Here is a 16,508-nt window from a genome sequence, read left to right as displayed (position 1 = left end):
CCACGCCACGAGGCTTGCGCGACCTTAGTTCCTTCCCCAAAAGAGCCTGTACTCCTCAACGGGAGAGGCCACAACAGTGAGAGGCCCGCATACCGCAAAAAAAAAAAAAAAAAAGAAGTACTTATTTCTATAAAATGCAGAGGACAGAGAAAATGTTAGATTATGGAGATGTAATCATCAAAACTCAGATTGTGGGAAACTACAAGATAATATCTGTTTCCCAAACAACAATTTGCAAGGGGGAAAAAAAAAGAAAAAGAAAAACATAGAAAGAGAAATGGAGCCCTACACATTAAAACAGACCTAAAAGACAACTATTACCGTGTATGAACCTTCCTTATGTCTCGATTAAAACAAAACAAGAAAACACAAACCAAAAAAAACAACTAGAAATAACCTGAGGGAAAAAAAGGATGCTGTTTATGAGACAAATAGAAATGTGAACACTGATGATATCCAGGAGTTAAACAACTACAGAATATTTAATATTAAGAACATTAAAAATGATTGATGATGACTTCTTAAGGTGTGATAATGGTACTCTGGTAATGTTAAAGAAATATTTCTTATCTAGTGAAGATATATAATGAATTACTTATTGATAAAATGATATGTCTAAAATTTGCTTTGGAAAAAGGGTCTGGGAGAAGTAAGTGGAGTGTGTAGATGGGGCAGGATTGACCAGAGATTGTAGGGGATACACGACAGGACATGGGAGTTAATTATTCTGTTAATTAATTATTCTGTCTACTTTTGTATATGCTTGAAATTCTCCATGTTAAAGTGTTTTTAAAAAGTAAGCAAATACAGCAATATATTAAGATTTGACAAAACTTAAGTCTTTGGTACTCAATAGTTAGTATATTATTCTCTACACTTTTATGTGCTTAAAATATTTTATTAAAAAAACATAATAACATGAGCACCGCCATAGAAGGGTATTTAGGGGACAACAGGCAGGCATCATCATGCCTACCTCACAAGGATATGCAACGATCCAATGGGATGTTGAAAGCATTCTGCAAGACGAAAAGTGCTTTTGAAATGCAAGTGTTAATAATAATGACATGCAGGTAAATACACAGTTTGTTTATTTACAGCACATTTCTCTTTTCCAAACCTTAGCCGTGAGATGGAATTCCAAACAAATCAACATCCTTTAAAAACAAAGAGGGTTAGATAAACTCAGAAATAAAACACCCCTTGAATATACACACATGAGAACAGATAGTTCTTATTCCTGAAGACTTACAGTCTTTACTATCTCCCTGGATAAGGTAAAGCAGTACACTTTGTAAACAACAGACACGTCTAAACTCTTATACCAACGACAGCAAGTTATTCCATTCATCAACGATCATAACACACCACCAATTGCAAATCAGATCTTCCTCCAAATACTTTTAACAAATAAATGATATTACAAAGCCTCAGATGAGGCACAAAAACACCCTAAGCTGTAACCCTTATGAAACAGTGACTGGAGGAAAATAGAGCAGAGCTGGACTTATTAAACAAAGAGAGGCATAAAAATATGGTTAAAACAAGCAAAACCTATCACATTAAGACACATCATTCACATCACTCCCCCGGCTAACATTCCACACTGGGACTAAGTTACCATGATCACCACAGCCATTTAACTTCTGAGTACATAACTTAACACCAATGACATCTCACATACCCTGTAATTCTGGTGAGATTCAAAGTTGGAAAGTGGAGTATTGCATGCAGTGGAAAAGGGCATGACTTTCACTCCTCTATAAACAAGGCCTTTATCATAGAGCTGTTTGAAGACCCACCTGGCAAGTAAAGAGACAGAATTTTACAATTACATAACCATAATTCTATTTTCCCAAATGCAAACATTTATGCCAGTTTCTGTCTGTAGAGTTTCTCACAGCCAAAGAAGTGGAAACACAATGTCTCTCAACTGGTGAATAGCTGATAAATTACAACAGCTCAGTATAATGAGATATTATGTAGACATTAAAAGTGCAAATAACTGTTGACATGGAAAGGTGTTAATGACTTGATGTTGACTGAGAAAAGCAATTGACACTATACTGTACAATGAGGTACCAATTATGTAAAACTATGTATCAGTATACACATTTACATTTTTAGAGGTGCTAAAAAAGTAGATTTTCACCAATATGTTAACTATGGTTGGGATTTCAGACGTTTAAAAAAAAATTTTTAATTTACTTTTTTATTTATTTATTTTTGGCTGTGTTGGGTCTTTGTTGCTACACACAGACTTTCTCTAGTTGCAGCAAGCGGGGTCTACTCTTCGTTGCGGTGTGCAGGATTCTCATTACTGTGGCTTCTCTCGTTGCGGAGCACGGGCTCTAGGCGCACAGGCTCAGTAGTTGTGGCGCAGGGGCTTAGCTGCTCCGCAGCATGTGGGATCTTCCCGGACCAGGGATCGAACCCATGTCCCCTGCATTGGCAGGTGGATTCTCAACCACTGCACCACCAGAGAAGCCCAGACTTCTTGTTTTTCTTAATAGTTTTCTGGTATACTGCTTAAATTTCACTGTAATGGACAGTTTTACAGAGGCAATTTAAAAAGTATAAACCACTGGGATTAGGATGAGATATCTCTCCTACAGTCAGTCAAAAACTTTTATTAAACACTTAAACATGTTGCTCTAAGCTAAATGTAGCAAGACACTGGAAAACAGTCATCCCAGGTTCTCCTGTGGTGACTACTCACCTTTCCCAACTGGGTGCCAGAATTCATTTGGTAGGAATCCTTACTTGTCTTTAACTCATTTTTACAGTTCGATTCCTATGTACTTGGCACAATAAATGAATTAAATTCTCTCCCATTTGTTAAAATACATTTTTATGTAAAACTGTGCAAGTATTTTCATCGTATTCCTTTGGCTTTGGATAAAGCCTAAAAGGTGACATCTTGTAACAAATTTCCCAAGTTTAAACTCAATCTTAAATTATATACTCTGATGCAAGGACATTCACCGGAGACCAGAGGAAAAGTGTCAGATTTGCATCATAAGACCAAGATTCAAGCCTAAGAGCCATATAATTAGTTGTGTGATCTCAAGCAAGTCACAACCACTTGCCTTTACCTCAAAGTGGGTCCTAACCCAATCCACAGGACTTTCTGGATCATCTGAGAAAATTCAAGTGGAAGTACTTTATATACTCAAAAGCACCAACTCAATCTAAATTATCACCATTAAATTAATGTTATCATTTTAAATGTATCTCCTACTATTTTTTAAATATTCACCCTAGGTCTATATGCCTTATTTATATGCCAACACGTTCCTCAGGAATAACTAACATTCTAATAGCAAGAGGCTTTGAAAATGGTTTTCCCCCGATTCAAGTATGTTTTATGTAAATTAAGAAGTCTGATGTAGAGCTATATTGTCCAACATGGTAGCACTAGCCACATGTGCTCATTTAAATTTATTAAAATTAGAAATTCAGTTTCTTGGTCATACTAACCACATTTAAGTGCTAAACTGTCCTGATCTAGAGCATAAAGAGTACCTTCTTTTCCAGAAGTTTAAGAGAAACCCTGCTTTTTAGAATGCCCTAATCATGAGAACTCCAACTACTCAGTGAAATGGGAAGCCTCCCTGTCCAAAGTTTCTGCCATGTCAGAGAGTTTAATCAGCTCTCACCCTTGGGTACATGGGTCTGGAGATGCACCCACAGGGGCACATCAGAGTCAGAGGGTCTGAGAACTGTCCCACGGTATCTAGCTCCTCAAAGGCTAAGGCACGTGCCAAGCATGTGCAACAGATCTTGACTAAAAGAAATGTAATCAGGTAGATAGGACGACAGTAAGAGGCACAAGCACCTACAGTGCAGCACAAAAATATGTATCCTACAAAAGAGCTTTGCAACTCACCTGTAATCATGCATAATTTAACAAAAGTAGGACTCCCTCAAGGCCTGAGTTATATACATAGGTCATTTTGCAACCATAATAACTATTTGCCCATTAATGATACATAATGATTCTCAGACAATTGTAGGAGGCTCAGGTTAAATCACCTATCAAGACTGGCATTGGGCTTCCCTGGTAGTGCAGTGGTTCAGAATCTGCCTGCCAATGCAGGGGACATGGGTTCGAGCCCTGGTCCGGGAAGATCCCACATGCCGTGGAGCAACTAAGCCCGTGTGCCACAACTACTGAGCCCACGTGCCTAGAGCCTGTGCTCTGCAACAAGAGACGCCACAGTAATGAGAAGCCTGCACACCACAACGAAGAGTAGCCCCCATTCACTGCAACTAGACAAAGCCCATACGCAGCAACAAAGACCCAATGCAGCCAAAAATAAAGAAAATAGATTAAAAAAAAAAAAGACTGGCATTGCAACAGTTGTCTTATAATAGTAAAAGGAAGCAAAATTCATTTTGAAACTCATGAAACAGTGACTGCATATACAACTTCTCTTAGTAAAAAATTCAAGTACACATCTCTTAGACTTAATTCCTTCAAACAAACAAACCCATTTCTGAAACCTAATTTTCCTAAAATTTGGTACTAATTAATTTGACAAAAAAACCTTGAACTCACATCAGGCCATTTATATTCTTCATTTATTTTACTTAGTGTGAAGAGTTATATGTTCTGATATAGAAATACTAATGAAATTGATTAGAAGTTGCTGCTCAATCTGCTAGGGCCATTAAGTACTACAGAACATATGGATAACCTAATACCTTTCTAGAATCCAAAATTTACTGAATTCAAAAATAAACCTAGGGGTGGAAGGGGCGAATAGGTGGAGTACAGTGGAATTTTACGGCAATGCATAATTCTAGAATTATGGATATATGTCATCACACATCTGTCCAAATCCATAGAATGCATAACAAGAGTGAACCCTTATGTAAACTCTGGACTTTGCGTGATTATGATCTGTCAAGGTAGATTCATGAATTGTAACAAATGTACCACTCTGGTGGGGGATGTTGATAATGGAGGAGGCTATGTATGTGTGGAGGCACAGCGTACATGGGAAATCTGTATATCTTCCTCTTTTATATTTTTAGAGCATTTTTAGGTTCACAGCAAAATTAAGTCTTTAAAAACAGAAACAAAACAAATCCATCCCCAAAGATTTCAGATAATTGTGGATCTGAAAACAAGTGGATTCATGCTAGAGCATCTCTACTAACTAATATAACAAAATAGTCATTATATTTCAACTTCAAATAAACTTACCAGACAGATTCCATGAATTGTGGATAGAGAGTTTTGTAGTCATTGTCAAAGTCAATCCATCGGCCAAGTCTGGTAATAGTAGACTTAAAAAATATGAATATTAGAGTTTTTAGACAATGGTATTTGTTATTGTATAGCTATTTGTTTTACTTCTATTATCACTACATATGATGATTTTGGAAAAACAGATCAATGGTTCAAGTAAATGTATACTGTAAACAACACATTTTGCAAGGTTAAGAACAAGTTTTCTTGGCATTCATTCTATATGCAGGGAATGTTATTTACAAGTATTAACATTCTTTTATAAAAGTCTACCAAAACTACCATTTGGCAAACACACGTCTAACTGTTGCTGGCATGAATCATCAATGGTTGCTAAAATTACTGAGTCATAGTATGATAAGAAACAGGGTACTTACTAATTACAAAGGAAAAACTGCAACTTTACAATGGAGAAACCTGACAGAATCACCTTAGTGAACAAAGTGAACAACACCAATGAGACTTATCAGCATCATAGGCCTTCTGATATGATAGACTGAGAAGGGGATGATGTTACTTCTGAGGAATTCTTGCCAAAAATGTATAACCTAAACTGAATCATAAGGAAACATCAGACATTGAGGGACTTCTTACAAAATAACTGGTCTGTATTCTTTTAAAAGTGACAAGGTCATGAAAGACAAACACTGAGGGAATGTTCCAGATTGAAGGAGACTGAGGAGGTATGACAACTAAATGCAATCTATGCTCCTAGATTGGATCTTGCATCAAAAATAAAGATCAGTGGGACAACTGGTTCAATCTGAATAAGGTGTATAATATTGTATCAATGTTAATCCTGCTTTTGATAATTATACGATAGTTATTAAAGGTGTTAGCTTTTGGGAAGTGGGTGATGGGTATAGAGGCTCTTCATACCATTTTGGGGGGAGAAAAAAAAAAGAGCCCATATGCATGTTATAATCATCAGGATTTTCCCCTACTGGTGACCAGGCAAGAAAGGTAGATTAAAGAAAGTTAGGTTAGGAGAAAATTGAGGAGCTTTGATTTTTAGGTTGATGAAATCAGATTTCATTCAACAATGAAGATAAGTTTTGAGCAGGAAGAGTACAATGAACAGTCTTGAGAGAAATAACTTGGCAGGCTAAGTGGAAGGAACATGAGCAAGAGACCAATTGGTAGATTCTTATAGAAATAAAGACAATGGTGGGTGAGAGACTAGGTTGTAGGAATGAAAAGAAATGTATAAAAGATACTTAGTATAAGAGATACTAAGAAAGGCTTGATAGGATTTGACATTTGAATCGATCATGATGATTAAAGTTTGAAGTCTGGAAGACTGAGGGAATTCTGAAGAATAGCAAATTTGACAAAGTGGTAAGATAGTAAAGATGGAAAAAAATAAAAGCCAGACATGTCTTTAAGTTGTGTGTGTATATATATATATATATATTAATCTGAGAGCCACTGAGGAATGGGGGAGTTGAGGACCTTTGTTCCTAAGCACATCAGAATAAGAGAGGACAAGAGCTCTGCCGGCACCAGACGGTTACTAAAATGTACCAGTTGTGGGAGCTCTATTACAAAGAGAAGCAGTGGGCAAGATGGGAGTCAATACAAAACAATGGGTACAAATGTGAATTGTTTTTAACATCTGAATTTTTTTATTGCCGACATTCAAGTTAATCTATTTGCTAGGACAGCATGATTCCTGTCATATACTGTGGGTAGGTAGATTAAACATGGAAGACCAATCAAGCACATAGAAATCAGAAAGGAGAGGGTTCAGTTTAAGCTAACAGTTTAAGTAATGGAGTTGAAGATGGAAGCCAAAAACTCCTTTAAAGAGGATTATCAACCCCTCTTTTGGGCACATATCATAAAAAGCACAAGGAACCATAAAACATTTCAACCCCCATTTAAAAGCTAGAGTTTTTTTTAATTCTACTTAAAATAACCAAAAATACCTTCCACTCAGTAGAATATCGCATCACAATGGCTCGGCACTGACTGTTATATTCTGCAATCCCCAATCTGGCTACATCCTCTGGTCCTCTGATTCCCAGTGTCTTATCAATTTCATATTCCTGAAAATTTGCAATAAGATTGTTAACATCCCTGCCCTATGAAGCAAATGCAATTCGACAAAACTAGAAAACAGATTAAAAAAAATTAGTTCTCAGAAAATCTACAGAGAAAATGAACTATAAATAGTATTATAAAAATGAAGAAAGTCTGATTATAGCAAAATTCATACTTTAACATATTATATAATGAAATCTAATGCTTATTAAAAAAATCAAAACATTATAAGGCTGGTGACTCAAACATACCACAGGTAAACCATGACAATCCCATCCAAATCTTCTGTCAACGTGAAGCCCACTCTGGTGAGCATATCTTGTAACTATATCTTTAATTGTCCCTGCAAGTATATGTCCATAGTGAGGCAGTCCAGTTGCAAAAGGAGGCCCATCATAGAAGGTAAATCTAACAGGTAATAAAAATACGTTAAGTTACTTTAAAACAGATAGCAAAAATTTAGGACAGCATTTTTCTATAGATAGCTCCTGTAACTGTAGAGCCTTTGGGGAGAAGAAAAGCTGCGAGGCTAGGAAACTCAGACATAACTGATTAGATATCTACTGTAGGCCCTGCCTTTAAAAAAGCTAATTATGACAGAGTTGGAGAGACCTGTATTGGACCATCCATCCTTCATTAATTAGTTCCATGATATAAGGGAAATTATTCACTCTGATCCTGAGTTATCTGTAAAATAGGGCAACAAACACCTATGATAAAGTTTTCGAGCACAGGAGACACATGATGAAAACAGTAATTAAAGAAAGGACTGGTCTTTAGGTGAATGAAGACTAGAGGCAGGAAGTACCACAATAGGAGGCTATTACACTACTAGTCTAAATGCTTAAACGAGGGTAGTGATAATGAGAAAAGTGGAAAGGAAGAGAGTGACATATAAACTCTATTCGGAAGACCTCTTATTCTTAAAGACTCTACCAAAGAAATCCACATACTTTGGCCTATGTTTTGATTGCTTTAAGCATTCCTGAAAACAATTAAAGTCGGACCAAAACTGCAAGATTTTCTCTTCTTCAGCAGGAAAATTGATGTTTTCTGGAACTTGTTGAACCATTTTGTTACTGCAAGAGAAATCAAATTTATTATTCTCAAAAGAGAAGTCTAGGAATAACAGAGTACAATACATTAAAATAGATGTACCTATCACTAGCCATGATACTACCTGGTACTTAAAAAAAATTCCCCTTTTTTTAAGGTAAAGTTCACATACCATAAAGTTCACCCTTTTAAAGTATATAATATGGAACTTCCCTGGTGGTCCAGTGGCTAAGACCACACTCCCAATGCAGGGGGTCTGGGTTTGATCCCTGGTCAGGGAACTAGATCCCGCATGCCACAACTGAAAAAAGATCCCACGTGCCGCAACGAAGGTCCCGCATGCTGCAACTAAGACCTGGCGCAGCCAAATAAATAAATAAATATTAAAAAAAAAAAAAGTGTACAATTCATTTTTACCTTTTTTTTTTTTTTAAAGTATATTCACAAGGTTGGGCAACCACCACCACTCACTACTTCCAGAACATTTTCTTCACTACTCCCATTTCTGCCCTCCAAGAACTTGTACACATTAGCAGTCACTCTCTATTCTCCTCTTCCCCAGCCTCCTGGAGACCATTAATCTGCTTTCTGCCTCTCTAGATTTTCCTATTCCGGACATTTCACATAAATGAAATTATGTATATACAGCCTATTGCGTCTGGCTTCTTTCACTCAGAATTATGTTTTCGAGGTTCATCCATGTTGTGATATGCACTCATACTTCATTGCTTTTTATGGCTGAATAATATTTCATCATACGGATATGCCACTTTCTGTTTATCCATTCATCAGTTCATGGACATTAGCATTGTTTCCACTTTTGGACAGAGCTGCTATGAACATTCATGTATAAGTTTTTATGTGGACATGTGTTTTCAGCTCTCTTAAGTAAATACCTAGGAGTACAACTGCTGGGTAATATGGTACTATGTTTAACTTTTTGAGAAACTGCCAAAATGTTTTCCAAAGCTGCTGTGTCATTTTACATTCTCCCTGCAGAGAATGAGATTCCAGTTTTTCTACATCCTCACTCCTTATCGTCCATCTTTGGATTATAGGAAATCCTAGTGGGTATAACATGGTATCTCATTGTGGTTTTGATTTCCATTTCCCTAATGATTAGTGATGTTGAGCTTATTGGCCATTTCATACCTTCTTTGGAGAAATGTCTATTCATCCTTTGCCCATTGTTTAACTGGGTTGTCTTTTTACTGCTGAGTTGTAAGAGTTCTTTATATTCTAGATAAAATCCCCTTATCAGTTACAGGATTTGCAAAAATTTTTTCCCATTCCGTGGCTTGTTTCTTATTTTCGTCATGGTATATATTCTTTGAAGCACAAACACTTTTAATTTTGGTGAAGTCCTGTTTATTTATTGGTTTCGCTACTTCAACTTTTGGTGTCATATCTAAGAGACCACTACAGATAACAAGGTTGTGAAGTTTTAGCTCTTATATTTAGGCCACTGATCCATCTTGAGTTATTTCTGTATATGGTATGAAGTAGAAATATATGGTACCTTTAAATTTATTTCAGAATCTGTGTCCAATTCACACTCTTCACTTATTCTACAACTACAGTATAACATTTAGCAATTGTAGACAACACACTTAAAAAAAAAGAAAAGAAAATCTTGGCAATTCTGTCTAGTGATACTAAAAATTCATTAATCTGAAAAAATAAATCTCAAAGTAGGTAAAAATTCTTACCTACATTCACAGGACAGAAAGCACTTCTGTTGAATCAATCTAATCTTTCTGAGGGAAACAGGCAAAACCTAAAAAAATTTTAAAGCTAAAAAGATGAGAATCACATTCAAATAATTCCTAGCTCATTCTAATTTTACATTTTACCACTTTTGTTGTTTATTCATGATTTTTGTAAAAGACAAACTCTATATCTCTCTGATTTAGTGCCTGGTGAGAGAAGTCTTAAAGTATCTTTTTTTCAGAAGTTTGTTAATAACTTCTTTCAGAAACATTTGATCAGTCGGGGCTTAACTATCTAGTGAGCATCCTCGAGCCCATTCCTCCTCAAAGCCTATTTATTCTCACTTTATAATTCTAATAAGGTTGGTGACCAGATTTCCAAGCCAACATCAGATTAGAAGGGGACAGAATTGCTAATAATGAGAAAACAACAGAGTAGGTGGAAAACCTTAAGAACACAAGAACTGTAACACTCTGGGATAACTGACTCTAGGAGCAAAGAAACTTACATACCTCAACCAATTCTGAAAACATCAAAGCCTAAGTACAGTAATTGACCCATGCCATCAAAAAAAAATTTTTTTTTATAAAAAACAAATAAAAAATAAATTTATGTATATAAAGCAATGCTAGAAATTATGGAATTTCAAAGACAAATATAGTCTTACTATGTTAACTAATTTCTATTCTATTTTATTTGACAGAGAATGTGAAGAGACTAACCAAAAGATTAACCATAAAATGGCAAATACACACATTGATTAAAAATAAAATTAGGGAATCTAAAAATTATATGGAAATTCAGGATCAGGGAAAATTTAAATCATGCAGCTCCTATGCTTTTATCAATTAGCAACACTGATTCAAAATATGACTGTGAGCTTCCTAGCAGCCAAGACAAGGGATAAAAAGTTGAAAGGATATTGATTTTGCACATAAGAGAAAAATCTATAAAAAATGAGATTTTGCCACTGAGGTCTGAGTCACACATGGAAATGAGTGATCTGTTTAATAAACATTTTTAACATTAGAAAAAACATTTTTTTAAGTTTGTTACAAGCGGTGTCTTTCCTTTTGTCCCCCTGTCATTTATTTTTGAGATATGAAAGTACCTTTGAGTTTTATATAGGAAAAAAATAAGGAAAGAACAGGTGGGCCATTTAACTCAACTATCCATTTCTGATTAGGGTGTTCCATTAAATGTTATTAAACAGAAGTTGAAAAGTATTTTGGATCTTGAGTTCTTGTTATAATTTCCAGCCTTTGAAGGATGGAGAGAGGTGTTAGTCTGTGCATTTACTGATTTAGTAGGAGTCCTACTGGTTCAGTGACAACCTTACTAGAGGCCAATTGAAACTTAAGGGGTTACATTTGAAGACTAACAGATCTTTAGATATCAACATACTTATTTCTGTCACCCCCTAATGCTTGTCAAGGCTGGTCCTATGATTGGCAGCATCTATGGAAGTTGATTAGAGCAGACTCACCAGCCCCACCTTGGACTGAGGAATCTGAACCTGCTTTTTAACAAGATCCTAGAAGATGAGCATGCACATCAAAATTTAAGTCATTCTCTTAAACTGTTCTGACAATTATTCTGGAATATCTATCTGAACTTTTTTTTTTTTTGAGAAAATGAGATTTAAGCTTTCTGTGAAGATGGCTTTTAACTTCTATAAAATTTTCTAGAGAGCCTCTACTCCCCCCAAAGATTAAGAACCACTGCATTATTGGCCAAACCCAAAGATCCATGTAATGGTATAGACTATTCCAGGAAGAGCCATGTATCAGTGACCGGGCTATGGCGGCTGCTGAGGAGAAACGGCCCCCATGCATAAATCACAGGATTGCTCTGGCCCCTCACATCCACTGGAGAGCTGTACCTGCACAACAGCATCCAGTAACCACAGGGCTCTTGGGGGAAAGGGGGAGCAGAAAGAAGAGGGAGATTAACCCTACCAGGTTAGGCTCAGGGAAGCAACCTCCTCTTCTTCCCTTTAACTATAATCCAAGGCCTCCACTATCTTCCTTACTCCATGACTCCTGCAGACCTCTTTAGCCTCAACTTCCTGTTCATCAATTTCTAGATACCCTCCTTCACCTTTACTTGTATTTACCTCCACAGATCTTGGAAAAGCATACCAAAAACATTTTTGTTTAAAATAAACCTCATGATCTTCCTTGCCACACTTGCTCCCATTTTTAATTCCACTGTACTAGTAGTTCCACTATTCCTTCCCATTACCTGAAATTTCTGAGTTACCCTTAATACTACCAGATGATCCCCACATCCAGGTGATCACCAAGTCATGTGGGTCTGACTTCTAAGTCTATTTCTCTATTCCCTCTTCCTCATTCTCAGGTCTTCATAACTTGTTACATTAAGTCAAATTTAACCCAAGAGGTGGGTCTATCTCCAGCCTTTTCACAAACTACTTATATCCTATTAACATATAACCCAGAGATTTACTTACACAAATGTATAAAATATGTACAAAGATATCAACTGAAGCATTTCTATAGACAAATATCTGAAAACTTAAATATCCATGAATAGATAATAGACTAAAATAAATTATGGTACATCAATACCATGCAGGCATTAAAGATAATAAATCATAATATATCAAATATATATATTCCTTATACATACTGAGAAAGAAAACAGCAAGTCACAGTTATAGCAATTTATACTATGTGTATTATAATATTTTCAAGAGATTAAAAATACACTAAGTCTACGTTTAAGTAATTCTGTATTTAATTTAGAAGGTTACCCACCAAACTTAACAATGGCTACCACCAGAGAATAGGATTAGATGAGGAAGGCGTGAAAGAACAGATTTTTATTTATTTCACATTACTCTGTCTTGATTATTTTTGAGTATGTATTAACTTTATCATAAAAAGTTTAAAAATAAAGGGAAAAATAAATACTATACAGCCTACACACCACCTTCCTAATAGAAAAGTTCTGACAGTATCACTTCTGTATTAAAAAAAGAAAAATGCAATGGTTCCTCACTCCCAATGGTTTCTGTACAGACTTTTCAGTGGGGCAGCATGATCTTACCCACAGTTACTACTCCTGGCCTTTACTCTTACAAAACTCAAGCTCCAACTACATCACATTCTTGACACTGCTGAGAAACAAAACTGCTTTGCTGACATACTGCTTTGCGTTCAGGCCCTTTTTCCAAATACTCTAGCACTGCTTAGCTTAAATGTACTCTGCTCTATGGGGATTTACCAATCCCCTTTTTACAAAACTAATATCCCCCTGCCCGGAATCTGCTCCTCTTCTACACATTATGGTTTATTTGAATTGCATGCCTGTCTCTCCAACTCAACTGTAAACTTATTGCTGGCAAAAGCATTTTACTGTCTAACCTCTTACTGTCTTACCATGTGCTTACACATGGTAGTGCTCAAAAAGTTTGAACAAATCCCTTTGTCAGCATCCTTAGTTTCCATCAGTGATAGTTCCCCCACCTGCCTTTCAAATATCCCACTCTGGGGGCTCCTCTTGGCAAGGATAATGGTTAAGAGGGTTGGCTTTGGAATTTGACAGTTTTGGTGCCACAACTTAGTATGTGACTTATAGGAAAAGTTACTCAACCTTTAAACCTCAATTCTGCCACCTGTAAAATAAAGTTTGTAAATACAATGCTAATTTAACGTTAAGTGAAATAATGGCTATCTGAGCAATCACATGTCATCTACAGAAATTATTATCATTACTACTTTGTCCACAAATTCTACTCTATTGCCTTTGCCCAGTCACTATATCATCTTTCCAAAAACATTTAAGAGTGCAATCTGCATTTAGCTGCCTTCTCTTCCCTATAATTCACTCTCTAATCACTTATGAAGAAGACATACTGTCCACCATTTTACTGATATTTACTTTGTAAAAGTTCATCGTATTACTTAGAAATCCCTAAAACAATTGCTTTGCCCCTAGTTTCACTCTTCCTGACTTCTCTGCAACACCTGAATGAATGCTAAAAGTAATACTGTCAAACCTAATAAAAAACTTATCTTCCCTTCTGGATTCACTTCAAAAACCACTTCACTCAAGAAGGAAACCACAAATTCAATAAGGCTGGAAGCCAAGCATCATCTTCCACTTGTTCCTCACACGAAACTGCAGTGACTACAACAACTCCCCATCTCCTGAATCACACACACTTTAAAATCCTGCTATACATTATACTACAGTCCCTTGCACCGTATCCCCAAGTTCCTACTTATCTTCAAGGCTCCAAACCCACTGCAGTTCCTGAGAAGCCTTCTCCTTCTCCCACCTCGAAATCCCACTTAGGAACTGTCTTCCTCCTCTGTGCACTTGGAATACTGTATTATTAGACTGTGTAAGAGCCGAGGACGGGGACTTCCCTCTAATCCCAGGCACCCAGCAATAAATGCCCATTCGTGGGCATTTATTGATTTGTTCTTATGAATACCTAGACTTTCAAGTAATTTCGTCCACCTTCTGAACTCCAGTAAGCTCGATCACACCAAATTCTGAGAACCACCCAGCAGTTCATGTGTTACCAGGATACCAGGCTGAAGCTGAGGAACTTCCAAGGGTTGTAATCCTCGGCCCGAGAGCTAAGCAAGGATTGGTACCTGGTTCTGAGTTCTTTCGCCCCACTTAGACCTCCTCCCAATGTTTTCCTTGGAAACGGATATGCACGTAACTAACCCATAGCTCAAAATGAACATTAAAAAAAAAAAAATCTTGTGTACCGGAGGGACTGTAGATCCCAGTGGGCAGTAAGGGGCGTACCTGAGGGGCCCGTGTGCAGGACAGGTTGACCTGAGGGGCCCCGCGGGCAGGATGGGGAGTACCTGAGGGGCCTCCGCGAGCAGTACCAGGCGTACCTGAGGGGCCTCCGAGCCTGAGTACGTCGGAAGGAGCCGTGCCTACGCCTTGGTCAAGAGTCTAGAGGTGATGCAACGCCCCGAAAGCATGAGGCTAAGAGGAAGTGGCCTGGTTTGCACCGGCCAATCAGCGCCCGCCGTTTGACACCCGTAAACAAGCCGGACGCCGATTGGCCGCGTGCGTTCCAAGTCACGACCACCTGACCAAGCGTTGCTCTGTGCCTTGGCAGGCTGTGCGACTCCGTGGCGTGGCGGCAACGCACTGCGTCCTTCACGCAGCTAGGGCGATGGTGGTGGACACGACTGTTTTGTGGCCTCCGGGGTGGGGACTGACTGGTAGGGGCACAGAGAGGAGGCTGTTGTGCGTCCTGACTGGGCGTTGTTACACAGCCTTTGTCGGTGTTCACTTCACTGTTCACAAGACGTAAATGCATTTCACCAGGGGTTAACCAAATCCAACGATAGTAGCCTCAGTAATTATACTGCGGGGCCGTGAGTGCGCAGTCTCAAGGCTGCTTTACTAGATGACTGTTAAGGAAAGCAGCCCTAGGCACTAGGACTATGTTTTCTGGTGTAGTGGAGACCTGCACCAAACCACCTTGGAGTCTGCAAAAATGCAGAGTCCTAGGGCATAGACTAGGCCTGCTGAGTCTCTGGAGGTGGGTCACAAAAATACGCATCTTAACACACATCCTGGATAATTCTGTTGTATACTAAAACTCTTGACCCACCTATCTGAAGAGACCCTCCTGTTTCTCGGGGAAATGCAGAGGCCACAACATGGTCTGCGAGGAGCTGAAGCACTGGTGGTCAGTGGTCAGAGAAGCCTCTCCTTTTGTGTCCTTCAGTGCCACCTGCAGAGGTCTCATAAATTTTACTGCAGAAATGATGGTAACAGCCATATGGAGAGAGATAACAAAAAGGAAGGAAATGCCTGACAACCAGCTTTAGAATAATTGTTTCCTGTATTGAAAACAAAATTATTTGCATATTAGTCTGCCTACTTATGTATTTATTATCACTGCTGTGAGCCTGCCCAGCACCTTTTGGATCTGCTGGTTAAAAACCACGGAATCCAGAGCCATGCAAAGGACAGTAGACCTCACCAGAGACTATGACGGAAATTTTAGCCCTTGACAAATTGAGAGTAATTCTGTATGTAACTTCTTAGTGTATCCAATAAAAGGACAGAAAAAAACTGATCTATCTGAGAATATGTATAAGGTATTCCTTGATAAGTTTCAGAACACTTTGATAGTCTGTAGCATTCATTCAAGTCATACATGGTTTAGGAGCACCCTAAAGGGATTAGAGTAGGGGATTTTATGTCCTTGCCCAAAGGGGTGACTCTCCAATAACTTAACTTACTTGAACACATATATTTAGTAGTGTCTTTACCTTATTAACTATAAGTATTTGGAATGTGTTTTAATTTTCACATTCTTCAAGTTGCCACCTGTTCAGTTCATTTTTATAATCTGTCCAGACAGCCAGGATTAGAGCAGGACAGAGGGCTTCCAGACAGATGTGTCCAGGGGAAAAAAGGTGGGGATGAT

At 37.8% G+C, this 16,508-nt stretch overlaps 1 protein-coding gene across 1 annotated transcript in view; it reads right to left on the bottom strand.

Annotated features, from left to right (window-relative positions):
• The window catches only part of IARS1 (isoleucyl-tRNA synthetase 1), an 81,039-nt gene extending 65,993 nt beyond the window's left edge, over positions 1–15,046 (bottom strand). Inside the window, exons 1-6 of the mRNA XM_082656336.1 lie at positions 14,858–15,046; positions 8,254–8,379; positions 7,552–7,708; positions 7,186–7,305; positions 5,213–5,295; positions 1,685–1,802 (exon numbers count right to left, since the gene is read on the bottom strand). Of these exons, the coding sequence (XP_082512462.1) occupies positions 1,685–1,802; positions 5,213–5,295; positions 7,186–7,305; positions 7,552–7,708; positions 8,254–8,372 (597 nt within the window). The 5' untranslated portion in view covers positions 8,373–8,379; positions 14,858–15,046. The remainder of the gene's footprint in view (positions 1–1,684; positions 1,803–5,212; positions 5,296–7,185; positions 7,306–7,551; positions 7,709–8,253; positions 8,380–14,857) is intronic.
• Between the last annotated feature and the right edge of the window lie 1,462 nt (positions 15,047–16,508).

Source organism: Grampus griseus, assembly GCF_964374135.1.
Source record: "Grampus griseus genome assembly, chromosome: 6".
Lineage (NCBI taxonomy): Eukaryota > Metazoa > Chordata > Mammalia > Artiodactyla > Delphinidae > Grampus > Grampus griseus.
Note: the sequence above shows the minus strand (reverse complement) of the source record. Positions and strands in the feature narration are given on the sequence as shown.